The sequence below is a fragment of the Pseudophryne corroboree genome, chromosome 2 (assembly GCF_028390025.1).
Source record: "Pseudophryne corroboree isolate aPseCor3 chromosome 2, aPseCor3.hap2, whole genome shotgun sequence".
NCBI classification, from domain to species: Eukaryota; Metazoa; Chordata; class Amphibia; order Anura; family Myobatrachidae; genus Pseudophryne; species Pseudophryne corroboree.
In genome coordinates this window covers 466023049-466048776 of record NC_086445.1, presented here as the reverse complement: position 1 = coordinate 466048776, position 25728 = coordinate 466023049, and the positions used below count along the sequence as shown (strand labels likewise).

General features: G+C 42.4%; 1 protein-coding gene across 2 annotated transcripts in view; it reads left to right on the top strand.

Annotated features, from left to right (window-relative positions):
- The window catches only part of ST6GAL2 (ST6 beta-galactoside alpha-2,6-sialyltransferase 2), a 232064-nt gene that overhangs the window by 191121 nt on the left and 15215 nt on the right, over window positions 1–25728 (top strand). For both annotated transcript variants that reach the window (XM_063953803.1, XM_063953802.1), the window contains exons 4-6: window positions 4790–4887; window positions 14994–15095; window positions 21242–21416. In XM_063953803.1, the coding sequence (XP_063809873.1) occupies window positions 4790–4887; window positions 14994–15095; window positions 21242–21416 (375 nt within the window). The remainder of the gene's footprint in view (window positions 1–4789; window positions 4888–14993; window positions 15096–21241; window positions 21417–25728) is intronic.

Sequence of the window (25728 nt, the reverse complement as noted above, 5' to 3'; positions counted from 1 at the left end):
CCATGCCCACTGTAGTAACGTCTGTGGGCCGCACCGCCCACTTAAATGAAGTTGCATGACCATGCCCCTAATTTGCATGGACACACCCCCTTTCAGCCCATATGCCCCTGAAGTCCGGCGCCCTGCCCTCTACAATTTCTAGAGGGAACACTAATATTTATTATAATAATTGAATGGGGAAATATGCTAATGAGCCCTACACACTGGGCGATAATACTCAAAGATATGAACGATCTCGTTCATTAATGAAGGAGATACCATTCACATCTTTCAGTGTGGAGGCACCAGCGATGAACGATGCGCGGCCCCGCGCTCGTTTATCGCTGGTGCCCCGTCGCTTGTGCATGCATGCCAATATGGATGATCTCGTCCATATTTGCCTGCACTGCTATAGAGCCGTCACTGCCCCCTCCCCCCCCCTGCCGCCGGGTCGCCTGCCGGCCGTATCCGCCGTCGGGTAGCTCGGCGGCGGATCGCAAAGTGTGAAGGGCCCATAAAAGTTACAGCAGACAGACATTATTCCTTAACACTGAAAATATTAATAGCCACATATATAGTAAGTCATTGCTGCAGGGAGGGAAAATGTTTGCCAGGCATTGTGATTTAATTGTGTTACCTGTGACCCTAGGACCAGTGCATGCACCCTAGGTGATCCAGTGACCAGTAACTGCACCACCCGAGTACGAGCGCTGCTCACCTATTAACTTGTGAGGTGTGAGGCAGTGTTTTCTCTTCTTGGAAGTGTAATGCTTGGTTGCGATTATAGAGAGGCTGCCACAAGCTTTTTGTTGGGTTCATTTTGTTCAGTCTCTGCAAAGGGCACATGGGTTCACACATACGCAGTCTTTGATGACCTGACCCAGCTTCTGAACATGCCCAATTATAGCTCCTCTGCCTCATTCGAATCATATCATACTATAGGCCTCATTCAGACCTGATCGTAGCAGCAAATTTGTTAGCAGATAGGCAAAACCAAGTGCACTGCAAGTGGGGCAGATATAACGTGCAGAGGGAGTTAGATTTGGGTGGCGTGTGTTCAAACTGAAATCTCAATTGCAGTGTAAAAATAAAGCAGCCAGTATTTACCCTGCACAGAAACATAATAACCCACCCAAATCTAACTCTCTGCACATACATCTGCCTCCCCTGCAGTGCACATGGTCTTGCCCACCTGCTAACAAACTTGCTGCTACGATCAGGTCTGAATTAGGCCCACTGTACCATACAAGTTAAAGGACTGTATTAGTCTTCTCCTGCTTTTTTTCCTTCATAATAATAGGAATACTATAAAACAGGAGAAATCGGGATCCAGTCAGGATCATGACTGTCGGGATCCTGGTAGTCGAAATACCAACTCCGGAATCCCGACACAGCTGGGATCACAATCCTGGCGCCGGCATCCCGACAGACGGGTTAGGCACCCCCGGGGATGGTTGGGGTAAAAATCACTTGTGTTACAACATAACTAATTTTTATTTACACTATTCATTAAGGGATTCATTATATTGAAAGGTAGGAGAAGCACATCTACATATAAACATTGCCTCATACATGAAACTTGTTTTTAATGCAAGTATTCTATCTTAAGTCTACTTTGAGGCCTGATAATGTATCTCAGCAGCTTGTTTTGTGAAGTATACTTTTAGCAATCATTGCTTCCTCACAGATCAGGTATCAGGCGTTTGATTGTTACTAAAGTCCTGTCTGTGGTAAATAAGTTTGTATGTCCTCCCCGGCTGTTGGGATGCTGGCGGTCATATGACCGACACTGGTATCCCGACAATGAAAATGCCGACCAGGGACGGGGTAATAATTTTACCCCTCCCCTGTTCCCTTCCCTAACCCACCTGGAGTGGCAGCTAGGGCTAAGATTCGGGGGTGGCGTCTAGGGCTAAGGCTCGGTGGTTGGCGGCTACGGCTAACACCCCCCACCCCGGTGCCTAATCCTAACCCAACCCCCTGGGCCTTAACAGTCACCCCGATACTTACCTTTGGGGTGTCAGCAATTGGTGGTCTGGCGCTGGGATTCCAAGTGATGTCGGGATTCCGGCGTCGGTCACATGACCGCCACATCCCAGTTATCTGACTCTTCGCCTCAGTGTTACTCCCTGCACAGTGCTGTGTAATGTTTGGTGACTATCTGTCCATTTTGCTGTTCCTTTTTGATCCAATTGGGAAAGGCACCTGAGCATCTTACAAGGTATTGCTGTTAAAGAGTGCTGGATCTAAGTTTTATTTAAATAATAATAAACAAAATAAATATTTTGGAAACACTTTGATGAGATTATAATTCTTCAACCGGAGCATCATTCCAATCATGTAGAGACATGATTACCATAATCAACTCATATCAAAATATGTACATGTATTAGCTGTTGTGCCTAACGTTTCTAATGATATTTCTTCTGGTCACTGATTCTATGTATCCAGTGGCGTAAGTTCGTCCCAGTTGCCCGGAGGCAAGATAAATATTGGTGCCCCCTTATTTCCTATATCAAGATAAGTGTGTGTGTGCACTGATGGAGTTATTTGCTCCTGTAGAGGAAGCAGGAGAATGCTAACTATATGAAGTTACGTGTAATTGTCAGAGAAGTATCTTCATATAGTTAAAATTCTCATATTTCCTATACAGGAGCAAACCGCTTCATCAGTAAGGTGTCTGCTTCCAGTGTAATAGGTTGTGCTGTTTTAATCCTGGGTGTGACACTTGTATAATGTGAATAATAAAGAGGGTGTGATTTGTAAGGTGCAGGGACCAGTGAGGAAGTCGGCCACTGAAAAGATAGCGGCAGCTATCAATTAACTTAATTCACTGGTGACACAGAATGGGAGGAGAGGTGCCCCCCTTCAGAGCAGGAGCCCGGCGGCAGATGACTCCGTTGCCTCCCAGAGTTCTGCCTCTGTATGTATCTGACATTAGAAGTGGGGTACTATTGCTCCCAGTCCCCCACCTCCACAATAATGAGACCCCTCTATATTAGTGAAACTCCTGGTACTCTGTATTAATGAGACTTCCACACCCTCTGTCCCTTCCTCCCTTGTCTTGGTGAATCCACCCTTCCCATCAGTGAATCTGTGAGACTCTCAGTGAGTCTTCCTATACACACAGCTGTGTTTCTGTGGAGAGAGTGTCAAAGTGGATTGCAGGAGATTTACGGTTCCATTGTATGCTAAAATAAAATGTCCATATGCCTTCTCGTTTCACTTCTACTACTTGAAGACTTTGTCTTGTGTCCTCATGGGAGTATTACCTGCTCTGGCCTCCAGACACCCGAGCAGTGCCACCAGTCACCACAGCAGTACAGATGGCCAGCAGAAACCAATGGTTAGAAAGCATCAGTATTTCTGATCTGATGTAGATTATTTTGCCATTCAAAAGCAACCATCGCATTCTTCTTTCTGATGGTTGCTTTCCGCCAGCTACTGATGTCACTACCACTATGTGCGCCAGAAAGGAGAAACTCTGTGTCCATAGCAGTGTGTACTAGCATACCATTGATGGTTAAACAATGAAATGGTAACAAGTGATGGTTACATGCCATCGGAAGGCATGTGGCAATGCAGGCAACGCCACCGTTCCAATAGCTATCCCTACGCTGCAGCAGGATATTTCTGCAAGTCGCCAACTACAATCAGAGCTCAATTGCAGCTTTATTATAAAAAGGAAATGCTATTGCTATTGTATTCAGATTTGTGACGACAGAACAGTGTTATAAAGCTCTCATTTATTTGTGTTTCTAAGTTTAACATGCCAATAATAATAATAATAATAATAGAAACCCTACTATAACCCTTATACTGGTTGGAATAGAAGGATACGATAGGCACGTTATGCTCTGAATGTGTCAACAGTACAAAATTAAGTTACATACCCCCAGATTTGGCTAATAAGCAGTGACAGGGAAAGTGATTGCATGTATGCTTATGTGATGTTCTCTTTGTTTATTTCTTGCTCTGAGTTATATGTGGCAGTGGGGCAGCAGACCCCATTCTTCCGTGCCTTGTCGGTGGTTATTAGTGTCAAAGCACTCTTGTCAGCAATATTTTAACTGAAGCTTTATTGTATAAAATAAAAATCCTAGCTTGTAAATTGAGGTATGCAAGTAGAGGAGTAGGCTGCAAGAAAGGTAATTTTAAGTCTTGATTGTTAGTGACACTTTCCAAATAATTTTATATAGTCATGTAGGCATGTAGATGTAAATCTGTAGCCTGAAATAATGGCACAAATGCAGTCACATTCCACAAATGCAAGGGGGAATTCCCATTACTGCTGCATTATTTGGACATGTAGTTCTTGCCATGTATAACAATGTCCCCACCTGTAACTTTTAGGTAGAAGATCACCTTTTAACTGCACGCAGGCCTTCTCCACTGGTGATAATGCACTGTGTTGGGACAGTTAAGCCCCTTACAAACTGGGCGATACCCTAGACGATATGAACGATAACAATCTTTTTTTTTTTTTTTTTTTTTTAAAGATCTATTATTCGTATTGTCTAGTGTGTATGCCTGAACGATGCACACACCCGCAGGTCGTTCTCGTTCAGGCATTATCTACTGAACATGCAGCGCAACTTTAACTGTATCATTGAGCTGCATGTTCGGGGAGTGCTGGGGATGACGTCACTGAACTATATTTTTCATCAATCTATCTATCTCTCTTGTTGTCTAGTTTTGGTAGATTTACACTTTAGAAATTTGTTTGTATCCATTTAGCTCATTCTGGAATGTACATTCATTATTTATTTAATGCATTATAATATGTGTGATATTATATCTATATTTTTAGATTCCCATGATGCAGTGTTAAGATTTAATTCTGCACCAACACACAACTATGAAAAAGATGTTGGAAACAAAACCACCATGCGCATTATAAATTCTCAGGTAAGACTCCTTGTCATGTGCCTTCACAGCTGGTGATTAATGTGAAAACCAGATTATACAAAATACCATAGAATGTGGATATTCAATTGCAACAGAGCTCATGTATAAATAATACTGATCTTGTCTAACAATTTAAAGTATAACAAAACACCAAATTTAGGGCTACGTGTCATAGCCTGTGAGAAGCTGGTTATTCCGTGTAAATGATTGTCTCTTCCAGTCAGACTCACACGAAATCCCTGCTTCTCGCAGTCTGACATTTAGCCCTAAAACTGTCGCTTTTTGTACGAGTTAACCAAATTCCAGAAGACAAAATACAAATTCCAGAGTTCTTGTCTTTGGTTTGGTTTGAAAGTGAAGACCAGTGCTATCCTTTCTCCTAGTGTTATGGGACATTTTCAACAGCGGTGTAACTGAGCCTCCACTTTCATTAACTTGCTATTTACATGAATGGGGAGTTAACATGGAAGGGGTATTGACAACACCACAACCTGCTATATCTAATGCTGCTGGACCATTGGAAATTTTGATGGGATCTGGGTAACACCAGACAGCAGTAAGTACAACTTAGTACACAATCTTATTAAACCACTTGCCTGGCAATGTCGCACATGATGCGACTGGAGCCAGGAGTATGTTACCCGGCCAGGTTGCATCACATCTGATGCGCTGCCCCGTGGTTTCCCCGTCATGTTGATTAGGAGATCCGTTCTGCACTCCTTGCTCACCGGATCCCCCAGAGTGATGTGGCAGTCTCTGACCACCAACATCACTTATGCAATCGCTCCACAGATTGCTGTGTGGCGGCATTCTGGAGTGTATGCTCTGGGGAAGCACTGTTTCCTGGAAGTCCCACGGCGGTCCCCTGGTGTAACCAGCCTGGCACATCCATCAGCAGTCCGGCGTCATCGGACACCAGCGGGGACATAGAAAAAAGAGACAGAGGCACTGCTCCATCGTGTCAGCCCTTTAGAGAAGGTGATCAACTATCACACAGAAGGGTACGTTTTGTAGACCTGGGGGGACCGGGACGCCGACCCTCCAGAATACATAACCCCCAACATCATTTACTTTACTAATACCAGATTTAGATATTTGGAATAAGAGGTTGACATAATTACGGACTTCTGGAGAGACTTATTAACCCTTGATGTAATGAACTTTGCTAACATCAGTGAACATCGATACTGAGTGCATGCGCATAATACTCATGTAGACGTTTTCAATTGCTATTTTATATTATTGGTTACACCCTTGCAGCATTTTGTGATTATAGCTTGGAGCACTGTGACGCAGTTTTACCAAATTAAAATCTTATTTGAATTACATGCTCAATAGTAACGTAGTAACATAGTTCATGAGTATGAAAAAAGACAAATTGTCCATCTAGTTCAACCTGCATTAGAACTCTTACACTACTCTGTATATAACTATAGTTCTACTATAGTCCCCCCCGTGAAGTTATATTTTAAGCCAAAATAACTATAATTTGTGCTGTTTCTAAAATACATCCATTTTAAATGCTATATCCTTGGGGGTGGTCTTCTGTATACCGGCGGTCGGGCTCCCGGCGCTCAGTATACCGGCGCCGGGAGCCCGACCGCCGGCATACCGACACTTATTTTCCCTCGTGGGGGTCCACGACCCCCATAGAGGGAGGATAAAATAGTGTGGCGCGCGTAGCGCGCCACCGTGCCCGTAGCGTGGCGAGCGCAGCGAGCCCGCAAGGGGCTCATTTGCGCTCGCCACACTGTCGGTCAGCCGGCGGTCGGGCTCCCGGCGCCGGTATGCTGGGCGCCGGGAGCCCGACCGCCGGCCAGCCGTAGTGAACCCATCCTTGGATAGCATGTTCAGTTAGAAATTTGTCTAATCCATTTTTAAACATATTGGGGGAATACAAATGTTTGAAAAGTTGGTTGGGTGTCTTTTTGTTTTTTCCTGTCTATCAGATAGGAAAACACAGACACCCAACTGACTTTTCAAACATTTGAATTCGACCCATAGACTGAGTCCACCATTACTACCTTCTCTGGCAGAGAATTCCAAATCCTTACTGCCCTTACTGTGAAGAAGAACCCTTTCCTTCGTTGGGTATAAAATTTTCTCTTCTCTAACCTCAGAGGATGTTCGCGTGTCCTGTGTAGAGATCTCTCAATGAACAAATCACCTGATAACTCCATGTATTGTCCCTTTATATATTTGTAAATATTAATAATGTCTCCTCATAGACACCTCTTTTCTAGTGTAAACATATTTAACCCATTAAGTCTTTACTCATAATCCAGTGCCTCTAACCCCTTAAAAAATTACCTGTAACCATACCTGAACCTATACGGTAATAGAATTTCAGAGAATTGGTCACACGTGTTTGCAAAGACATGTTTAGCTGCTGAGCTGCGCCAAGGCTTCTCCGATATCAGCAGTCCTGACATTACATAATAGCAGTGCCCACATAGGGCCATGTGATTTGTCTACAGTAAGGCCTCATGATAAAGGCTCATACTAAAACACATTCAGACAGAGAGAGAACTTTCCCAGGAGCCACCACCAGGATCTCCCATTAGCACTACAAGGAACAGCATACCTTCAAAATACTGCTCCCATTCAATGCCTTTCTCACACATGCAGACAAACAGTGGCAGTTGCTCTATCATTCCTGGAGATAATTATATATCAGGTGCTAGAAAGGAGGGGGAGGGGTCACAGACAAACAGCAGTCAGAGAGGGGGGGGTGCTGGTATCCCCCCAGCACACAAAAAAATTGAGGCCTTACTGTAGACAAATCACATGGCCCTATGTGGGCACTGCTATTATGTAGTGTTAGGACTGCTGATATCGGAGAAAGAAAAAAAAGGACACACCAAATGTAAGGTTTTGCGCTGACCTGCTGATGATACAATAATTTTTTCTAAAAATACTAAAATCTGGGTACACTCCAAAATACCCTGCTGCTGCCTCCGATTAGAGGTATTTGCAAAACCTCTGAATGAAACAAAACAATACAACAAAATGGTAGCGCGGCTGGGAATTTTGCAATAAAGATCAAACTAATAAACGGCATAAATATAATTAATTTTATTATTAATATTTTCCCAAAGTGGACCTGTAATCCGCCACTAATGGAAACAAGTAAAGAGATACATAATATACCATATAAACCATCTAAAACATCTTTATGAACAATAATATTATTTGTATGGACTACCTTTGATAGTCTCAGGTATACCTATAAAGGGAATATTCCTCCTTAGAAGGAAAATTAAAAAATAATAATAAAAAGTCACAATGAACTCCTGATGAGGTGCCGGCACCTTAAAAAGTCTTCCGGTTGTTATCTCATGTCCCCGTTATAATTTAGGCTGGTAAATAGCGGTACAAATAACGGAAATTTCCACTTATGTTGTTTCGGGCATCTTATATCATTATGCTATTTTCAAGATTAATAAGTCAGTATGATATATGATATATCATATGGTATCTGGTATCTGAGGAAGCTGCCAAGAGACAAGGTGGAGAAACGTGTTATACGAGGGGGCTACACGGAGGTGATTGCCAACACATGTGGCAGACTGTTTCCTTGCTGGAAATGTACCGGGACCACGAAAGAACACAGTTCTGTTTTCAATACCCACCAATGCTGTAAAACACTGGCGGAGCCAGCAGAGTGGAAGAGGGGGACTAATATGTGGAGACCCAGGTATACTGTGTAATAGACACAAACTACACAGTCATAAAATTGGCCAATGGAAACAGCCTATATATCATACTGACTTATTAATCTTGAAAATAGCATAATGATATAAGATGCCCGAAACAACGTAAGTGGAAATTTCCGTTATTTGTACCGCTATTTACCAGCCTAAATTATAACGGGGACACGAGATAACAACCGGAAGACTTTTTAAGGTGCCGGCACCTCATCAGGAGTTCATTGTGACTTTTTATTATTATTTTTTAATTTTCCTTCTAAGGAGGAATATTCCCTTTATAGGGGGTCCATACAAATAATATTATTGTTCATAAAGATGTTTTAGATGGTTTATATGGTATATTATGTATCTCTTTACTTGTTTCCATTAGTGGCGGATTACAGGTCCACTTTGGGAAAATATTAATAATAAAATTAATTATATTTATGCCGTTTATTACAGTTTGATCTTTATTGCAAAATTCCCAGCCACGCTACCATTTTGTTGTATTGTTTTGATATCGGAGAAGCCTTGGCGCGGCTCAGCAGCTAAACATGTCTTTGCAAACACGTGTGACCAATTCTCTGTAATTCTATTACCATATAGGTTCAGGTATGGTTACAGGTAATTTTTTAGTGTGCTGGGGGGATACCAGGGGGGTAAAAGCACCTCCACTCTCTGTCTGCTGTTTGTTTGTGACCCCTCTCCCTTTCTAGCACCTGATATTTAATTATTTTCAGGAATGATATAGCAACTGCCACTGTTTGTCTGCCTCTAACCCCTTAATTAGTTTTGTAAGCGCACCTCAGAACCCTTTCAAGTTCCAAGATTTTTTTGTAGTCTGGTGCCCAGAACTGTACCAATGATTTATACAGAGGTAGGATTTTACGCTCATGCCTTGTCTCAATTCCCGGTTTTATGCATGCTAACATCTTATTTGTCTTCATTGCTGCATTTTGACATTGGGTACTACTACTAAGTCCATTATCAATGAGCACCCTCAAATCTTTTTCAACTATCGTTTCCCCTATTTTTTCACCATTTATTAGCTCATTTATTACTATACTTGGGCATTTATAACATCTATATAGAACATTTGTGGCTACTTATAATATATGTATACAATGTGTACAGACACAAAGTGCACCATTTCTGCACATCAAGTACAAACGAAACCATGCCATTCACAGAGGCGTTTCTATAATGAGTGTAAGGTGTGTGTTGCACACGGGCTCCTGGTCCCAGGGGGCCCACACCACACACCTTGCACCCATGTATTATACTTACCCCTCCGGAGTCCCGCAGCGGCCCCGCACTGCAGACACAAATCATTTGGAAAATGCCCCACGCAGCCATTTCGCATGCTCAGTAGACTCTCAACTTGCTGCCAGAGAGGAGGGGCCCACAACAGAGACTGCACGTGAGCCCTCTCCTTTCTTAAAACACCCCTGGCCACCCATATTTACTCATAACCTAGTTAAATGTAAGGGACAACCTCAATCCTAGGAAAAATATTTCACTACTCTTCAGGGTCATTGAACATTAGACTTGTGTTAAATTCATTCTACTTGCTTTAAACAGAAAGTGTTTTTTTTTCTTTTTAATTACTTCATATAGACAAAAATACTCGGTGCTTTACAGGTTTAATCATTAATAAAGATGTGAGTCACAAAGTTCCCTTTATGGAAATAGACAAATCACCCTTAACTTTAGACAGTACCTTGTAAGCTATTTTAACACTTGTTTGCTTAAAAGAATAGTTAAAAACAAACTATGGGCCTTATTCAGGTCGGATCGCTTATGCATGTGCAGATAATAATGCTGATTGACAGGCAGAGGCGTTCAGTGGGAGGGATGGGGGCTGGAAATGGGGGAGTGTGTCTCCCATTTTCTGGAAGTGGCGAGGCCGAGGACTGCATCCCAGACGCAGTTTCCTTGGACTCGCAAGACGCATTGCAACTGGTAGTTTGAGTAAGCTCAGGCTTACTGCGCCTGGAGTCACAGATGAACATCGTGAACAATGGTCGCAGTGCACAGATCGCAAATGCAGGTCGCATCGCAGTGTACAGATCACCTGCATTGCTAAGAATTACATTTGCAGAGCTGCTGCAAGCGGCTTTGAAAATGCAATCCTGTGTTAGGCCAAATATAGGTGGTCAATCCGAGTTGATCGCTAGCTGCATTCGTTCGCTGTGCAGCGATGAGGCAAAAAATGGCACTTGTGCGCATGCGTATGCGGCGCAATAATACAACGAACGATATCGTTTCACACAGGGTCTAGCAAAGCTTTTCAGTCGCACTGCTGGCCGCAGAGTGATTGACATGAAGTGGGCGTTTCTGGGTGTCAACTGACCGTTTTCAGGGAGTGTTCGAAAAAACGCAGGCGTGCCAGGAAAAACGCAGGTGTGGCTGGGCGAACGCAGGGCGTGTTTGTGACGTCAAAACAGGAACTGAACAGTCTGCAGTCATCGCAAGCACTGAGTAGGTATTGAGCTACTCTAAAACTGCACAAAAAAACTTTGCCGCCGCTCTGCGAACCTTTCATTCGCACTTCTGCTAAGCTAAAATACACTCCCAGTGGGAGGCGGCATAGCGTTTGCACGGCTGCTAAAAACTGCTAGCGAGCGATCAACTCTGAATGACCACCATAATTCAAAGTTCTTATTAATAATGCAACATTTGTAGCATTAAATGTTCATAGAAAAATATATTCATAAACTCTTATACATTTTTCTAGATATTTGATGCAATAAAAATGTTTACTTAAATTAATATTCCCTCCAGTCACTGCAGGTATCCTATACTTTCAATTAAATGAAATTGCTAACAATTGTATTGTTAAAATGTGTTGCTTCTATCACACAGTATTGCCTTTGACACACATTGTTGTTTCAGGATTTCTGCTTTTATTTTGTGGATTTATAATATTTACCAAAGAAAATCCACTGACACAATTTATTCCTGCGAACAGACAGAACGAACAGTTATCTTTTATCTTGAAAGTACAGCGACACCCAGTGGTTTATTGAAGTAACTATAAGTTTTTTATTTTTGCTGGATTACAAATCTGGGAGAGTTTTACTAAGTAGCATTTTTTTTGTACAGGCTCATGCTATCCCTTGTAATGCTACAAGTGTGCACTACAAGGGTGCCCTTTACTAATTACCCGGGGCGTGCTTTTTTTAGTAATAAATATCTAATAAATAGTAGTGCCCACACAGAATAATGCATAAATAGTAAGGCCCGTTTTAGGGAAAAAATAGGACTGCCTCTTTTAGAAAAATAATAATAATTTCCATAAATCCAGAATAATATAATTGCTCCCATGATTTTTAAACAAATGTGTCCATAATAAATATCTAAATTATTCCTATCTTATTCTTTTCTTATTCTGAATATGGGCAGTAAAAGAAAACAGCCCTATGGACAAGGGTAAATGAATTAATCTCCAGTGAACCCTTACGCTTTAATAGCCAGGTAGCCAATTATAATACCTCTCCTACACCGCTCAGTCAGAGATAAGAGAGAGCTCTTTATTGGGGATCAGTATGATTTCCCGACTGGCGGGATCCCAGCGGTTGAAATACTGATGCCAGAATCCTGACAGCTTGAATCCCGACCTCCAGCGCAGCGTGTCCCCTTGGAGGCTGCGGCGCTCGCCATGCTTTGGGCCCGGTGACAATCGACGGTTCTATTCCCCTCGGGTGGTGGCGTGGACTACCACTCAAGTGGGGTTTCTGGCCGGCAGTCAGGATTCGGATCGTCGGCATTTCAATGCCTGTCAGGATTTCGGCTGCCGGGATCCCAACAGTCAGGAATATAACTGCATACCCTTTATTGACTAGCCCACTTTAATTAGGCAGCAGGGTTGTAGGTTCATACTAGGAGGCGGGGGGCAAAATAGTTGTTGGTGTCCCTTCCCCACCCCACTTCCCCTGCTCGCATTTACTACTACCCCAGTCGCCCGAAGGCAAGTTGGAGCTTGGTGCCCCCTTTAAAAACTAAAATAAAAAAGGAAAACAAATATGATGTGTGTCTATGTATGTATACACTACAGAATTCTATAGATAGCGCTCTCAGCCGGTCTACAGCAAGTGGAGCCTACAAACGCAGGGCTCCAACTATGCTGTTATTCAGCAGTCTGCAACATGCAGAATCAGCATTCACTGGCGGGTCCCATCTCCTATCCCCTATTGCAGGTGTCATAGACAATTTACTCTACACCAGCCGTGAGTGCGCCGCAGAGCTGAATTAGAAGAGCAGCGGTCACACTTGGATTCTGCTCTGAACCACACATGCTGCTGTACATGCAGGTGCCCCTTCAGGGTTTGGAGCACGGAGGCAGGCATTTCCAATGCCTCTGGGAGTTTTGCCCCTGCTACCACCCCAATCCCAGAAGCACTCAGAAACACACTGCTCCTGCCACATTCACTACCAACACCCCAGCAGTACCCAATCTTATATCCCCCCGCTTTCATTGCCAACAACCCAGCATTGTCCAAACACAAACATCCCTCCACCTGCATTCACTGCTAACAACCCAGCAGCACCCAGACATACACACTCCACCCTGCATTCACGACCAACACTACACAGATATTCCCTCCCTGTAATCACTGCCAGCACCCTAGCAGCACCCAGACACACACTCTACTCCCCTGCATTAACTACTAACACCCTAGCAGCACCCAGACACACACTCTAAACCCCCTGCATCAACTACTAACACCCCAGCAGCACCCAGACACACACTGTACACCCCCTGCATTCACCAGTAACACCCCAGCAGCACCCTGACACACACTCTACTCCCCCTGCATTCACCACTAACACCCCAGCAGCACCCTGACACACACTCTACTCCCCCTGCATTCACCACTAACACCCCAGCAGCACCCTGACACACACTCTACTCCCCCTGCATTCACCACTAACACCCCAGCAGCACCCTGACACGCACGGTACTCACATGCTACCTTGTTTATGACATGTAAACCTCTTCTCTTTGCATGTTGTAGTCCTTAGCAGTTGTACAAATCTCACTTGAATAAAATTGGTCTTATTTTATGTATTTTCTTGAAAGATATTTTGTAGTGGTTTTAAAATTATCTAGAGTCTGAATAATTTTAATATATGTATTTTATGTAACCTAAATGTTGGGGATTTCAGGACTGGGTTCCCACCAAATGTTTGACAATAAATAGCTAATAAAACTATTGATATTATTTGGCACAGCAAATCTAGTAAGGAGCTTTACACATTTGTAATGAAGAAGGTACACGTTTAGTCTTCCATATCCAAAAATCCAATATCCTAAATATTCTGAAATACAAAAAATTGTGAACATGACTAATTTAGTGACGCATTTGCTTTGTGATGGTTCAGTGTACACAAGCTTTGTTTCATGTACAAGATTACAAATATTATTTAAAATTACTGTACCTCCAGGCTGTGTATAAGATATATATGAAACATGAATGCACTTCATGTTTAGAATTGGGTCCCACTACCAAGATATCTCATTCTGATATGCAAATATTCCAAAATCTGGAAAAAATCTGATATCCAAAGTACTTCTGGTCCCAAGCATTTTGGATATGTTCCCAGGTGACCCTGAGTGCGTGAACATACTATTCTATACAATAACAGAACATTTGTACCTGTTTCATTAAAAAACTTGAAATCATAACTGTATTGAAAAATAGAAACAGATTTTTACTTGACAAAAATTTGGTCCATATCAACACCAAATACTTTCCAACTACTGCTTGAAGTAGATTTATTCAAAGGAATGCCATATTATGGCGAATGAAACAAGTTTTACTTGTAAGCTTTTAGGCAAAGGGACCGAAGTACCGTAACCTGAAAATTCTGCAGTTGAAACCTGCTTAGTTTGCCATTAAAATAGCTAACAGTATACCCTTTTGTTACACCTTTTTCTTATATAATATTCACTATTATACATGTTCCTCTCATCTCGTTATTGAAACACCCAGAAAGGCTAGCTTTGTTAGTATTGTCAGTTCTTCTCTGACATATCTTTGAAGCTTCTCATAAAATGAGAGTATATAATAATTTACATAAACCACTTCACATAAATGTGAATACTTTGTATCATATCAATCATTTCTTAGAATTGGAATGATCTCATGTTGAAAGTAATTTTCAATTATGTTAAACTCTATTCGGAGTGATAAATAGATCCTTTATGAAAAGGCAGCTACATAGCCAGTAGATGGGAAACTGTTGTGACTTAGATGGCAATTAAACATGATTTCATTTAAGATTAGATCCAATATAATAAATACAACAGATTTCCACCTGATCTTTAGCTATTTTGTTGACATTTTAATGTTTCTTCTTGATGCTATATGTAACTATTAAACAGGATAATTTTTTTATTTTTTTTTATTGCAGATTCTTACCAACCCGAACCATCACTTTACAGATAGCTCATTGTACAAAGATGTCACTTTAGTTGCATGGGATCCTTCTCCTTATTATGCTGATCTTCACATGGTAAGATCCTTTTCTCAATGTAATATAATAAGGAGAACTTTCTGTTATAGGAAATGGAAAACCTTATCCACACCGCACTATTTACTGTAACTGTCTGGGGGACTTGGCAAAACGGATGTATGAAGCCTCAGAGATTCAGGTGATTCAGCTGAACTTTGGCATAAGGGTCATGCATTTTGCAGTTATTCAATATATTTTTGTCATTTAAAAATATAACCTCCCTGCCCTTAGCACCAGTCATGAATTTCTCAGTGGAGTAGTGCATTTGTAGTCATTCTCTATAATTGTAACATTAAAGTCCCCTTCAGTAACTAGCAAGATTGAGACCCATTATGTGGCATCTTAGCCACAGTTGTTGTACCAGTATAATGAACAGACTGGGAGAAATGGGGTGTACCGGGGCAAAGAGGGAGTTCTAGTATTGGATGTGTGCATCTCTCTAGGATGCCTTTTTAATCATGTACAAATGTATATAATGCATGGGGGCCTGTATGAACAATTCTGTTAGATATTATGCAAAGTACCTACATAAATACACATCAGTAAGTGTCATGATTTGGTACCCAGGTGTATTGTTATAACAACTGAATAGGCAAATCTGTGTAAAGTAACACAACGTGCATCCACTTTGTTTCTGTTTCTTACTTGAACACCATTTACTATTTTGGTGGCAGTGAGAGTTGCATAATCACATAGTAACACCATCAGTATAAGAAATGTTTACACAATATCTGTTACTAAAAACAAAATAATTAACATTTATTTCTAATGTAAAACAAGAGGTTGATTTATCAAGCAGTGAAAAGAGTGGAGAAGTTGTTCAAATCAACCTATCAGCTTCTACCTATCATTTTATAAAATGTACTTGTTAAATGCTACCTCAAAGCTGATTGGTTGTTATAGGCAACTGGTCCACTTCTCTACTCTTTATACATCAACCCCTTAGGGGTATAGTCAATAAGAGTCGGATCCATTCCGACATGCAGTTGTCGGAATGGATCCGACAACCTCTATTCAATGGACGGACAAATCCGACTGTCTGATTTGGCCGTACACAGGGTCCTGTCAGAGCGTTGCTGCCAGCGGCTGCGGATGTGCTGACAGCAGCGGCCAGGGGAGCAGACATCGGCGGCCTTGAGCGGGAGGGGCTGGCTGCGGGGGACACGTGTGGAATGGCGGGGGGAGGCGCTGCAGGGAGAGAGGTGCTGTGGGGGGAGCAGAAATCAGCGGCCGGTGGGAGGGGATGGCTGTGGGGGAACATGTCTGTGACGGGGGGAGGCGCTGCAGGGAGATAGGTGCCTGACCAGTGACGGCCAGGCACCTCTCTCCCTGCAGCGCCTCCCGCTGGCCGTCGATCTCTGCTCCCCAGCCGCCCGAAGCACTGCTCCTCTCCTCACCTTAATCTGACTTGTTTTCAAGTCGGATTGAGTTTGTCAGAAAGGGGGCCAAAACCTGTCTGATTTAGACCCATTTCCGACAGAAGCACCTGGATCGGCGTCTATTCCGCCGATCCACATGTTTTCCGACAAGTCGGGAATTCCCGACTTGTCGGAAAAAATCAGCCCCTCCTGAATAGGTTGAAACCCCTTCCGACCTATTTCTGTCGGAAGCTGCCGTCTTTCCGACAAGACGGCAGCTTCCGACAGTTATTGAATATACCCCTTAGTACCTGTGTGTTTTATAGTGGTGCTACAGTAGTTTTTTTTTTTTTTTTTGCATATTGGGAATACAATATGCATGACAATATTTTTACAAATATGAAACCATAAATACATATGTAGCCATAAAGTACAAAATTGGTTACCAATGTTATGGCCCATACACACGGTGAGATTCGGGCTATGCCCGATTCTCACTATGCGACAGGGGCTAGGTCGGCACATAGTCAGTATCTCAAGCACACTCATTGGGGTATATGCAATTGCGGTCGAATTCCCGAAAATGTCGAAAAACGGGACATTTTCGCCAAAAAAAAAAAAATCGACAATGCAATACAGTACTTTTCGACAAAAAAACGGCCATTCCAAATTCGACTTTTTGAAATTCGACATTTGTCAAATTCAACATTTCTGCAATGGTACAAATGCGGCAATTCGACAAAAGTATATTCAATTGAAGATTGTAAATTCGACAACAGTGCTTTTAGACAGTAAATTCGTCATTTTCAATCCGCCACACTTTGCTGGCAGAATCTAATAAAAAATTTTAAAAACATGTTTTTGTTTGTTTTGTTTTTTTTATTGGTAATAGCATATCTATTTATATTAGAAGGGATTAGGTACTTGGTTTGTCTATTTAGGAGGCACAAGTATTATTTATATATTAAAAAAAAAAAAAATATATATATATATATATATATATATATATATATATTTTTTTTTTTATGGAATGGGGTAAAATTCAGAAAAAAAATGCGTGGGGTCCCCCCTCCTAAGCATAACCAGCCTCGGGCTCTTTGAGCCGGTCCTGGTTGCCAAAATACGGGGGGGGGAATGACAGGGGATCCCCCGTATTTTAACAACTAGCACCGGTTGTCACAGAAAGGTCCCTTCAGCCAATCAGGAAGCGCCACTTCGTGGCACTCTCCTGATTGGCTTTGCGCTTCTGAGCTGGCAGACAGCGCATCGCACAGCTCCCTCCATTAGTTTCAATGGTGGGAACTTTGCGGTCAGCGGTGGGGTCACCCGCGGTCAGCCGCTGACCGCGGGTGACCTCACCGCTGACCGCAAAGTTCCCACCATTGAAGATAATGGAGGGGGCTGTGCGATGCGCGTCTGACAGCTCCGACGCGCATACAGCCAATCAGGAGAGTGCAACGACGTGGCGCTACCTGATTGGCTGAAGAGACTCTCTGTGACAGGAGTCACGGGGGGTCTCTGCATTCGGGGAAAGGGGTCCCATGTGTAAACATGGGACCCTTTTCAGTCCGTCTGGTTCGGGTTAATGTGGTTTGTTTTTTTGCCAAGTACGTGGATTATAATAAAAGACCAGGACACTGGATCAGGTGAGTATAATTTTATTTTCAGGTACCCCGGACGTCGACATTAAAGACGAGGCCAGAGTCGGCGTGTCAACATAGGTAAGTATGTATGTGTCGGCATGTGTGAAATAAAGTTGTATTTTCACGGTGTCTGTGTCCTGTTTTTATTTGGGTATTTTTTTTGCAGTAGAACTACAGGTACCAGCGGGCCCGTTTCCCCCCGCATGCTGGTACTTGTGGTTCTCCAAGTACCGGCTTGCGGGGAGGCTTGCTGGGACTTGTAGTTCTTCTGTAAAAAAACAATATTCTTACATTTTACTCAAGGCTATCAGCCCCCCATCCGCAGCCCTTGGATGGGGGGGACAGCCTCGGGCTTCACCCCTGGCCCTTGGGTGGCTGGGGGGGGACCCCTTGATTGAAGGGGTCCCCACTCCTCCAGGGTACCCCGGCCAGGGGTGACTAGTTGGATATTTAATGCCACGGCCGCAGGGCGCTGTATAAAAGTGACCCCCGGCTGTGGCATTATCTGTCCAGCTAGTGGAGCCCGATGCTGGTACAAAAAATACGGGGGACCCCTACTCTTTTTGTCCCCCGTATTTTTTGCACCAGGACCAGGCGCAGAGCCCGGTGCTGGTTGTTAAAATACGGGGGATCCCCTGTCATTTTTTTCCCCGTATTTTGGCAACCAGGACCGGCTCAAAGAGCCCGAGGCTGGTTATGCTTAGGAGGGGGGACCCCACGCAATTTTTTTTCGGGTTTTTTACCGTTTTTTGACCATTTTTTTAAATCGGATCAAAATCCGTCAAATCGGCCATTTTTCGACAGCGGGACTGTCGAATCCGTTTTTTATTGAATATGTTGAATTCCGGCACCCACCTGCCGGAATTCGACGGTCGAATTGTGTCGAATTAAAAAACGGGCGAAAAATTGCCGCAATTCGCCCGCAATTGCATATACCCCATTATGTGCTTGCGATACGGACTATGGCCCTCATTCCGAGTTGTTCGCTCGGTATTTTTCATCGCATCGCAGTGAGAATTCTCTTAGTGCGCATGCGTAATGTTCGCACTGCGCATGCGTCAAGTAACTTTACTAAGAAGAAAGTAATTTTACTCACGGCTTTTTCGTCGCTCCGGAGAACGCATTGTGATTGACAGGAAATGGGTGTTACTGGGCGGATGTACGGCGTTTTAGGGGCGTGTGGCAGGAAACGCTACCGTTTCCGGAAAAAACGCAGGCGTGTCTGGAGAAACGGTGGGAGTGCTTGGGCGAACGCTGGGTGTGTTTATGACGTCAGCCGGGACCGAAAAGCACTGAATTGATCGCACAGGCAGAGTAAGTCTGGAGTTACTCAGAAACTGCTAACTCGGTTTTGATCGCAATATTGCGAATACATCGGTCGCACATTTAAGATGTTTAGATTCACTCCCAGTAGGCGGCGGCTTAGCGTGTGTAACTCTGCTACATTCGCCTTGCGAGCGAACAACTCGGAATGAGGGCCTATGTGCGATTTTGGCTAAGTGTCAATTTTGGCTATCTCTTCTATAGAGATAGTCAAAATTTACTTGCCTGCACAGTCTATCTATTCTTGCGATGCCGACTGCGCGGGACCGCGCATTGAATCGGGATCGCAAGGTGACTTTCACCTTGCGATCTGCACTAACTTTTCTTACGATTTTGACTATATAGTCAAAATTGTAAGAAAAAATCTCACCGTGTACACATCATAACAGTTGATAACTTAAAGAGCCATTGTATAATTATCCCAATAATTAGCTCACAAAAGAAAACAGAATCATTTTAAAGAAAACCAATAGTAAGCCTGAAAGCGCAAATGGTTAAGTATATTGATTGAAAATCAATCTGTCATCTAAAAGCATACAGTTGGTATATATGGTTCAGTTGCGTCAGACCCTACAAACCTATCAGCCTAAATTTCAATTTGAAGAGCATTAGGATATATATATATATAAAAAGGGTCGCGCTAGCGAGAATAATTTTACTAATTATTAAATATACACGTTCCTTGGTTTTTGCCCTATAAATAAGAAGGTAAGTAACATTGGACTGTTGGACGGTGCATGGTTCATTACATTTGTTTTTTCCTTTTAAAATCATAAATTTTTTAACTATTTATTTTTGTATTAACTCGATCCTACTGTACTTTGCCTACTTTTCCTCCCTCCAGATCCAAAATCTGGCATTCATACATTACAAGGGGCAGTGTTTGTTCCTGAATTTAGCCTTCCCAACAAAAAACATTTATTTATAGGCTCTTTCCATATATGTTTTAGAAACCTAACCAGACAGCAAATATATATTTCAATTACATTTACTGTTGGGTAGCACCCTGCTTGTTTTTTTATCAAAAATGTTCTGGTTTTGACAATGCTTGTCATGGTTATAGCGATAACAGGCTGTATTAAAATTGTACATTGCCGAGTCCAAATGAAATGATCACCTACAACCGACAATTTAGAACAAATAATGGGGAGAGAGTGGTATCCAAATTCATTTATCAGGGATGCACAGAGGGCCTGATCCATGCTTGTAAGTAAATTAAAAAAATAAAAGTAACTTTGTGTCTGGAACAAAGCATGTTGCTATGCAAGGGGAGCAATTACACTTAGTATTAAACCTGCACAGAAAAAATATAACTGCTTTTGCATGGAGCCCACAAATGTTAGACAACTGAGCAAAACCATGTTGCATTGCAGATGGGACAGATATAACATGTGCAGAGAGAGTTAGATTTGGGTGGGTTGTGTTCAAACTGAAATCTGATTTGCAGTGGAAAAATAAAGCTGTACAGTATTTGCGGGATGCATGCAAAAGCTGCCCGTATTTACTCTGCACAGAAAAAAATATAACCCACCTAAATTTAAATCTCTGCACATGTTATGTCTGCCCCACCTGCACTGCAACATGATTTTGTCCAGTTGCTTTACTTACAAACATGAATCAGGCCCAGGGAGTAGAATTTCAATTATGTTTTCACTACACCTTCATTGTCATAATACTGCTGTGTTTTCATGTGTAAAAACTACTGTACCCCTAACAGAGTTCTCTGTTCAACCCAGACATTATAGTAACTGGTCTTCTCAATTAAGTATGTACGTATGTTTATGATTTTTTTTCTATTTTTTTGTGTCTGTCTTTAATATAGTGGTATCACAAGCCAGACTACAATTTTTTCCCACCTTATGAGCAGCATCGTAAGAAAAATCCAGATCAGCCATTTTATATCCTCCACCCAAAGTTCACATGGGAACTGTGGAAAGTAATCCAAGAGAATAGTGATGAGAAAATACAACCAAACCCCCCCTCTTCAGGTTTCATTGGTAGGTGTATTTAGCTGTATTCCAAAATGTTATTTGATTAATGATAAAATGTACATTTGTAACTATAATCTCAACTGTACTGTTTAGTGGCCTTTATTAATTAAAAAATATGAACACTGTAGTAAAATATTTTGTAAATGGGAAGAACTCAGCTTGGTGTGGGCAGCCATTAACATTAAGCAAGGTTACTGTGCCCAAGGGTGTAATAAGAATGCAGTAAGTTCCACCGCAGAATAAAAAATTGTTGTAACACAGCCTAACAAAACTATGACTTATAACTACTTTAAGGATGCAAAGGACAAAAGGCAATGGCTATTTTGTTAGGAAATATAGTAATTGAAAAGGCAATAAGAAAAGCAAAACTCCTCTAAAAGTGGGCTAGATGCATCATCGCCTGAAGAGTGATAAAGTGGAGAGAGATAAACTACCAGCCAACCAGCTCCTGTCATTTACCAAACAGGGCCTGTGACCTCTTTCTCCATTTTGTCACTCTCCAAGCGATGATGCATCTAGCCCCTAATCTCAATATGCCAAGCAGTGGGAGATGCCTGACGCCAGTGAGCTGACAGATCCTGTGGAACTCCACTAGCGTTGGACATATTTTTTTGCTGACATTGCGTCTAAGTCGCAACTCGTTGCGACTAGGATGTATCGGAAGTGTGTGCTGATCAATTTGTTTTGCAACACTTTTATACTGTATTTGTGTGTGACTGAGTCTGTAAATGAAACACAACAGAACTTGGCATGGAAAAAGCTGCAGCTACATTGTAGCACTTTGTATGCTGATTAGAGACCTAATTACACACAGATATACAAGTGTCACATATAAATCAGCACAGTCTGTGTGTACTAGTTACATCACATTACAACTTGGACACATTTTCGCCCAAAAAGATGCAGGGCCTCACAGGACCTGGTGTGCCAAGAGGGGCAGTTTGGCATAGTTGCAGGAAAGATGTATGAGGACATATCTGTATTCTACTAACTGCACCGGACATCAGTTAGCATTAATGCCTCTTATAATGTCAGTCTGTTATTTATTTTTTTCCAACATTAAATAATTATTGATCATGTATAAACAATGGGGACTACAAAAAAGGGGTAAAATGGGAGAGGAGACAAGACATCTTGACACTTGGGGGTATATTTACTAAAGTGAGGGTTTATAGAAGTGGATATGTTGCCTATAGCAACCAATCAGACTCTAGCTTTTGTCTTCTAGAAGGAGCTAGAGAAATGATAAGTAGAATCTGATTGGTTGCTATGGCCAACATCTCCACTTCTGAATACCCGCACTCTAGTAAATATACCCCTAGGCATACAAATGACAACAGGAAAAGAGTAAAGGCAAAGGAAGAACAGAAATGGCACACAAATAATACAGAACTATAAAATTAATCAGGGAATGTAAGGCTTGAACAGTTTAAACATCAATGTCCGTACTGGTAGGTTCATTCAGATTAAAAGAAGGGGAGAGTCTCTATACAGCAGGATCTTTAAGTCCCCTTACCCTTAGTCACATGTAAATTCCATGGATGCTATTTCACAAAAGGAGAAGAGGAGGCCATTGAATATGGGGCCTCCTGGGTCTCCATCTCAAAATGGAAATGGGTCTTAGAGAGATCCTTATAATATGAAGGTGGGGGTGTTGAGCAATAGTACAGAGATGTCCTCATTCATCTTTGCTACTGTCACGCCAAACAGCCCCTCTTGGCACACCAGTTTGTGCCAGAATCTTCTAGTGGGCATCTTTTTTGCTCCTTTTTTGATGGAAATGTGTATGAGTTACAACCCAGTGTAACTCAGATGCAAGAGGAGATTGTGCTGATTAAGTTGATATATGACACTTGTATGGCACTGAGTCTCTGAATCTATACAGAAAGTGCTATATGTAGCAGCAGCAGCTTTTTTCCAAAACTGTATATAGACGGGGGACATGTAGTAAGCAGTGATAAAAGTGGAAAAGTGAGCCACTGGAGAAGTTGCCCATGGCAACCAATCAGCTGCTCTGTATATTTTTATAATATGCAAATTACAAATGTTACATCAGTGCTGATTGATTGCCATGGGCAGCTTCTCCACTTTTATCACTGTTTAGTACATGTCCCCTATTAGTTGTACACAATGAAGGCTATCCAGGTTCGGTTGCTGCTCCATCCTGCGCCGTAAAGTACCAACTATCAACACAGGATGCAGGGACGTCATCAAACTGTCAGTGATTGACAGTCTGATGCCGTTTGGGGGCAGGAAGGGGGAGACAACGGGCTCTGTTTGTTTAAATGGAGGCGTGTCACTGCCGTGTAAGGGAGGAGAGAGGCCAGAGATCTCCATTTTTGCACAGAGATTTCCTGGCTTCTGTAACGAGTGGCTTGCTTGTCTCCATGGGTGCTGCAAACTGCCCGATGGTTCCAGGGAAGATCTGATACTGCGACCTAGGATGCAACTCGGATCAGTAATGCAGCAGGTGCATTACCATATTAGTGCTATAGCTGATGCTTCTATGTAAGCACCTTTATCTGAATCAGGCCCAATATACAAGTGTCATACTGTATATCAAATTAATCAGCACAGTCTCCTCGTGTGTCCTAATCACAGTATACTGTATTGCAACTAAAATGCAATTTCAGCAAATAAAGATGCTGAACATTAGCAGAGTAGCAGGGGAACTGCCTGCTCACTCACACCAGGAATCTCGCGGTGCATGGCATGTTGGGGCTAGATGTATAAGGGCACACTTGTAGCTCTGGCTGAGATTAAGATATGTCCAAGAACATAGCGGGCAGACTTAGGGATAGCAAGAAGGACGTAGAATGGTGCATTCCCAAAAAACATGAAAACTGTTAGAGTTGGCACATACGCCAACAAAGTTTGGAAAACGGAGGGCCACATCTTGTAGTATATGAAATGGGTCAGGTAGAGTCTATTCAAAAGTTTAAGATGCATTCCAAGGTTGTTAGTACATTTGGACAGAGAAATGAAGGATAGGTTAATTGGTTCCTACTGCAATAGAGTAAATGTATGCTGCAGGCCAGTCTGGTATTTGATTATAAGGAGGAACTAATATGAATTACAGTACAGTAACTTGAATCTAGAAAGTTTTTTTTCCATTTTAAGCACATCCCACACATCTGTTTTATTATTATTACTATTAGAATTGGTGGCTATGGGGTCTATTTACTAAGCCTTGAATGGAGATAAAGTGCACGGAGAGAAAGTACCATACAATCAGCTCCTAAATACCATGTCACAGGCTGGGTTTGAAAAATGACAGGAGCCGATTGGCTGGTACTTTATCTCCGTGCACTTTATCTCCATCTAAGGCTTAGTAAATAGACTCCTAATTCTGGTAACTTTTGTCCTGCTAATGTTCTCTGCTTATTTGGCTACTTCAGTCTTTATTCATGGACTGAAAACAGTGCAACCACTATACCACTATACAGTGTGAGTAACAGCTACAACCTGGCCCAACGTGTTGGTCACAGCTAGGGCCTCGGCCCTGGAAAAATAAAACTTGGGTTCCTAACTAACCTTTCTGAATGCCCTCCTTTCCCCAGTGTGTAATGCAGCCTGATGCTGCACAGGGACGTGCGGTGAGCTAAATGGCTCAGGAGGCACTGACTAGCAGCAGAGCCAGATTTACATGCAATATATGAGCCAAAACATACATCTGGGCATTATACACAGGTGCAGCAGTATACACTCCTAAAAATGTGTTGAGTTTTGATCAGAGATGTGTGGAAAAGATACAGAGAGGAGGCACTGCCTCACCTGTCATAGACTTTTTACTCCAGAGTTATGGCTATAAAAATTATTAGAATAATGCAAAGAAGATATTTCAAACAAATTCTCTGTATTTTTCATATACTTTACGCAGTCAAAACTCTGGTACAATCGTTAGTATGACAGGAAAGGCTCTGCCTCACCCCACCGTACGTCACTGCTGCACACCCTGTATTACATGGAGAACTTCTGCTCACTAGCTTAGAGCGTCTGTCATCACAGACATTCTCATATTGTTTTTACTGTCTACCAGTAAACAGGCACAAACAACAATCAATGCAAGGCAGCTCAAAAATATTGATCAGTTGAAACAGCTCACAAATAGGAATAGTCAACAATTCCTACAAGTAGCAGCTTGTGGCTGCAGCTCGTAACACTGTGATGCAGTAGACTCTGGTATTGTGCTAGAGTTCTGCACGTGTGCCGGTCTTTGGGAATATGGCACCCTCTTCATGTTCCCGGTCACTTATACTACTGAGCCAAACCCCGGAAAATAGCTGCTGTGTCATTTTCCCTGTGATTTGTACTGCTG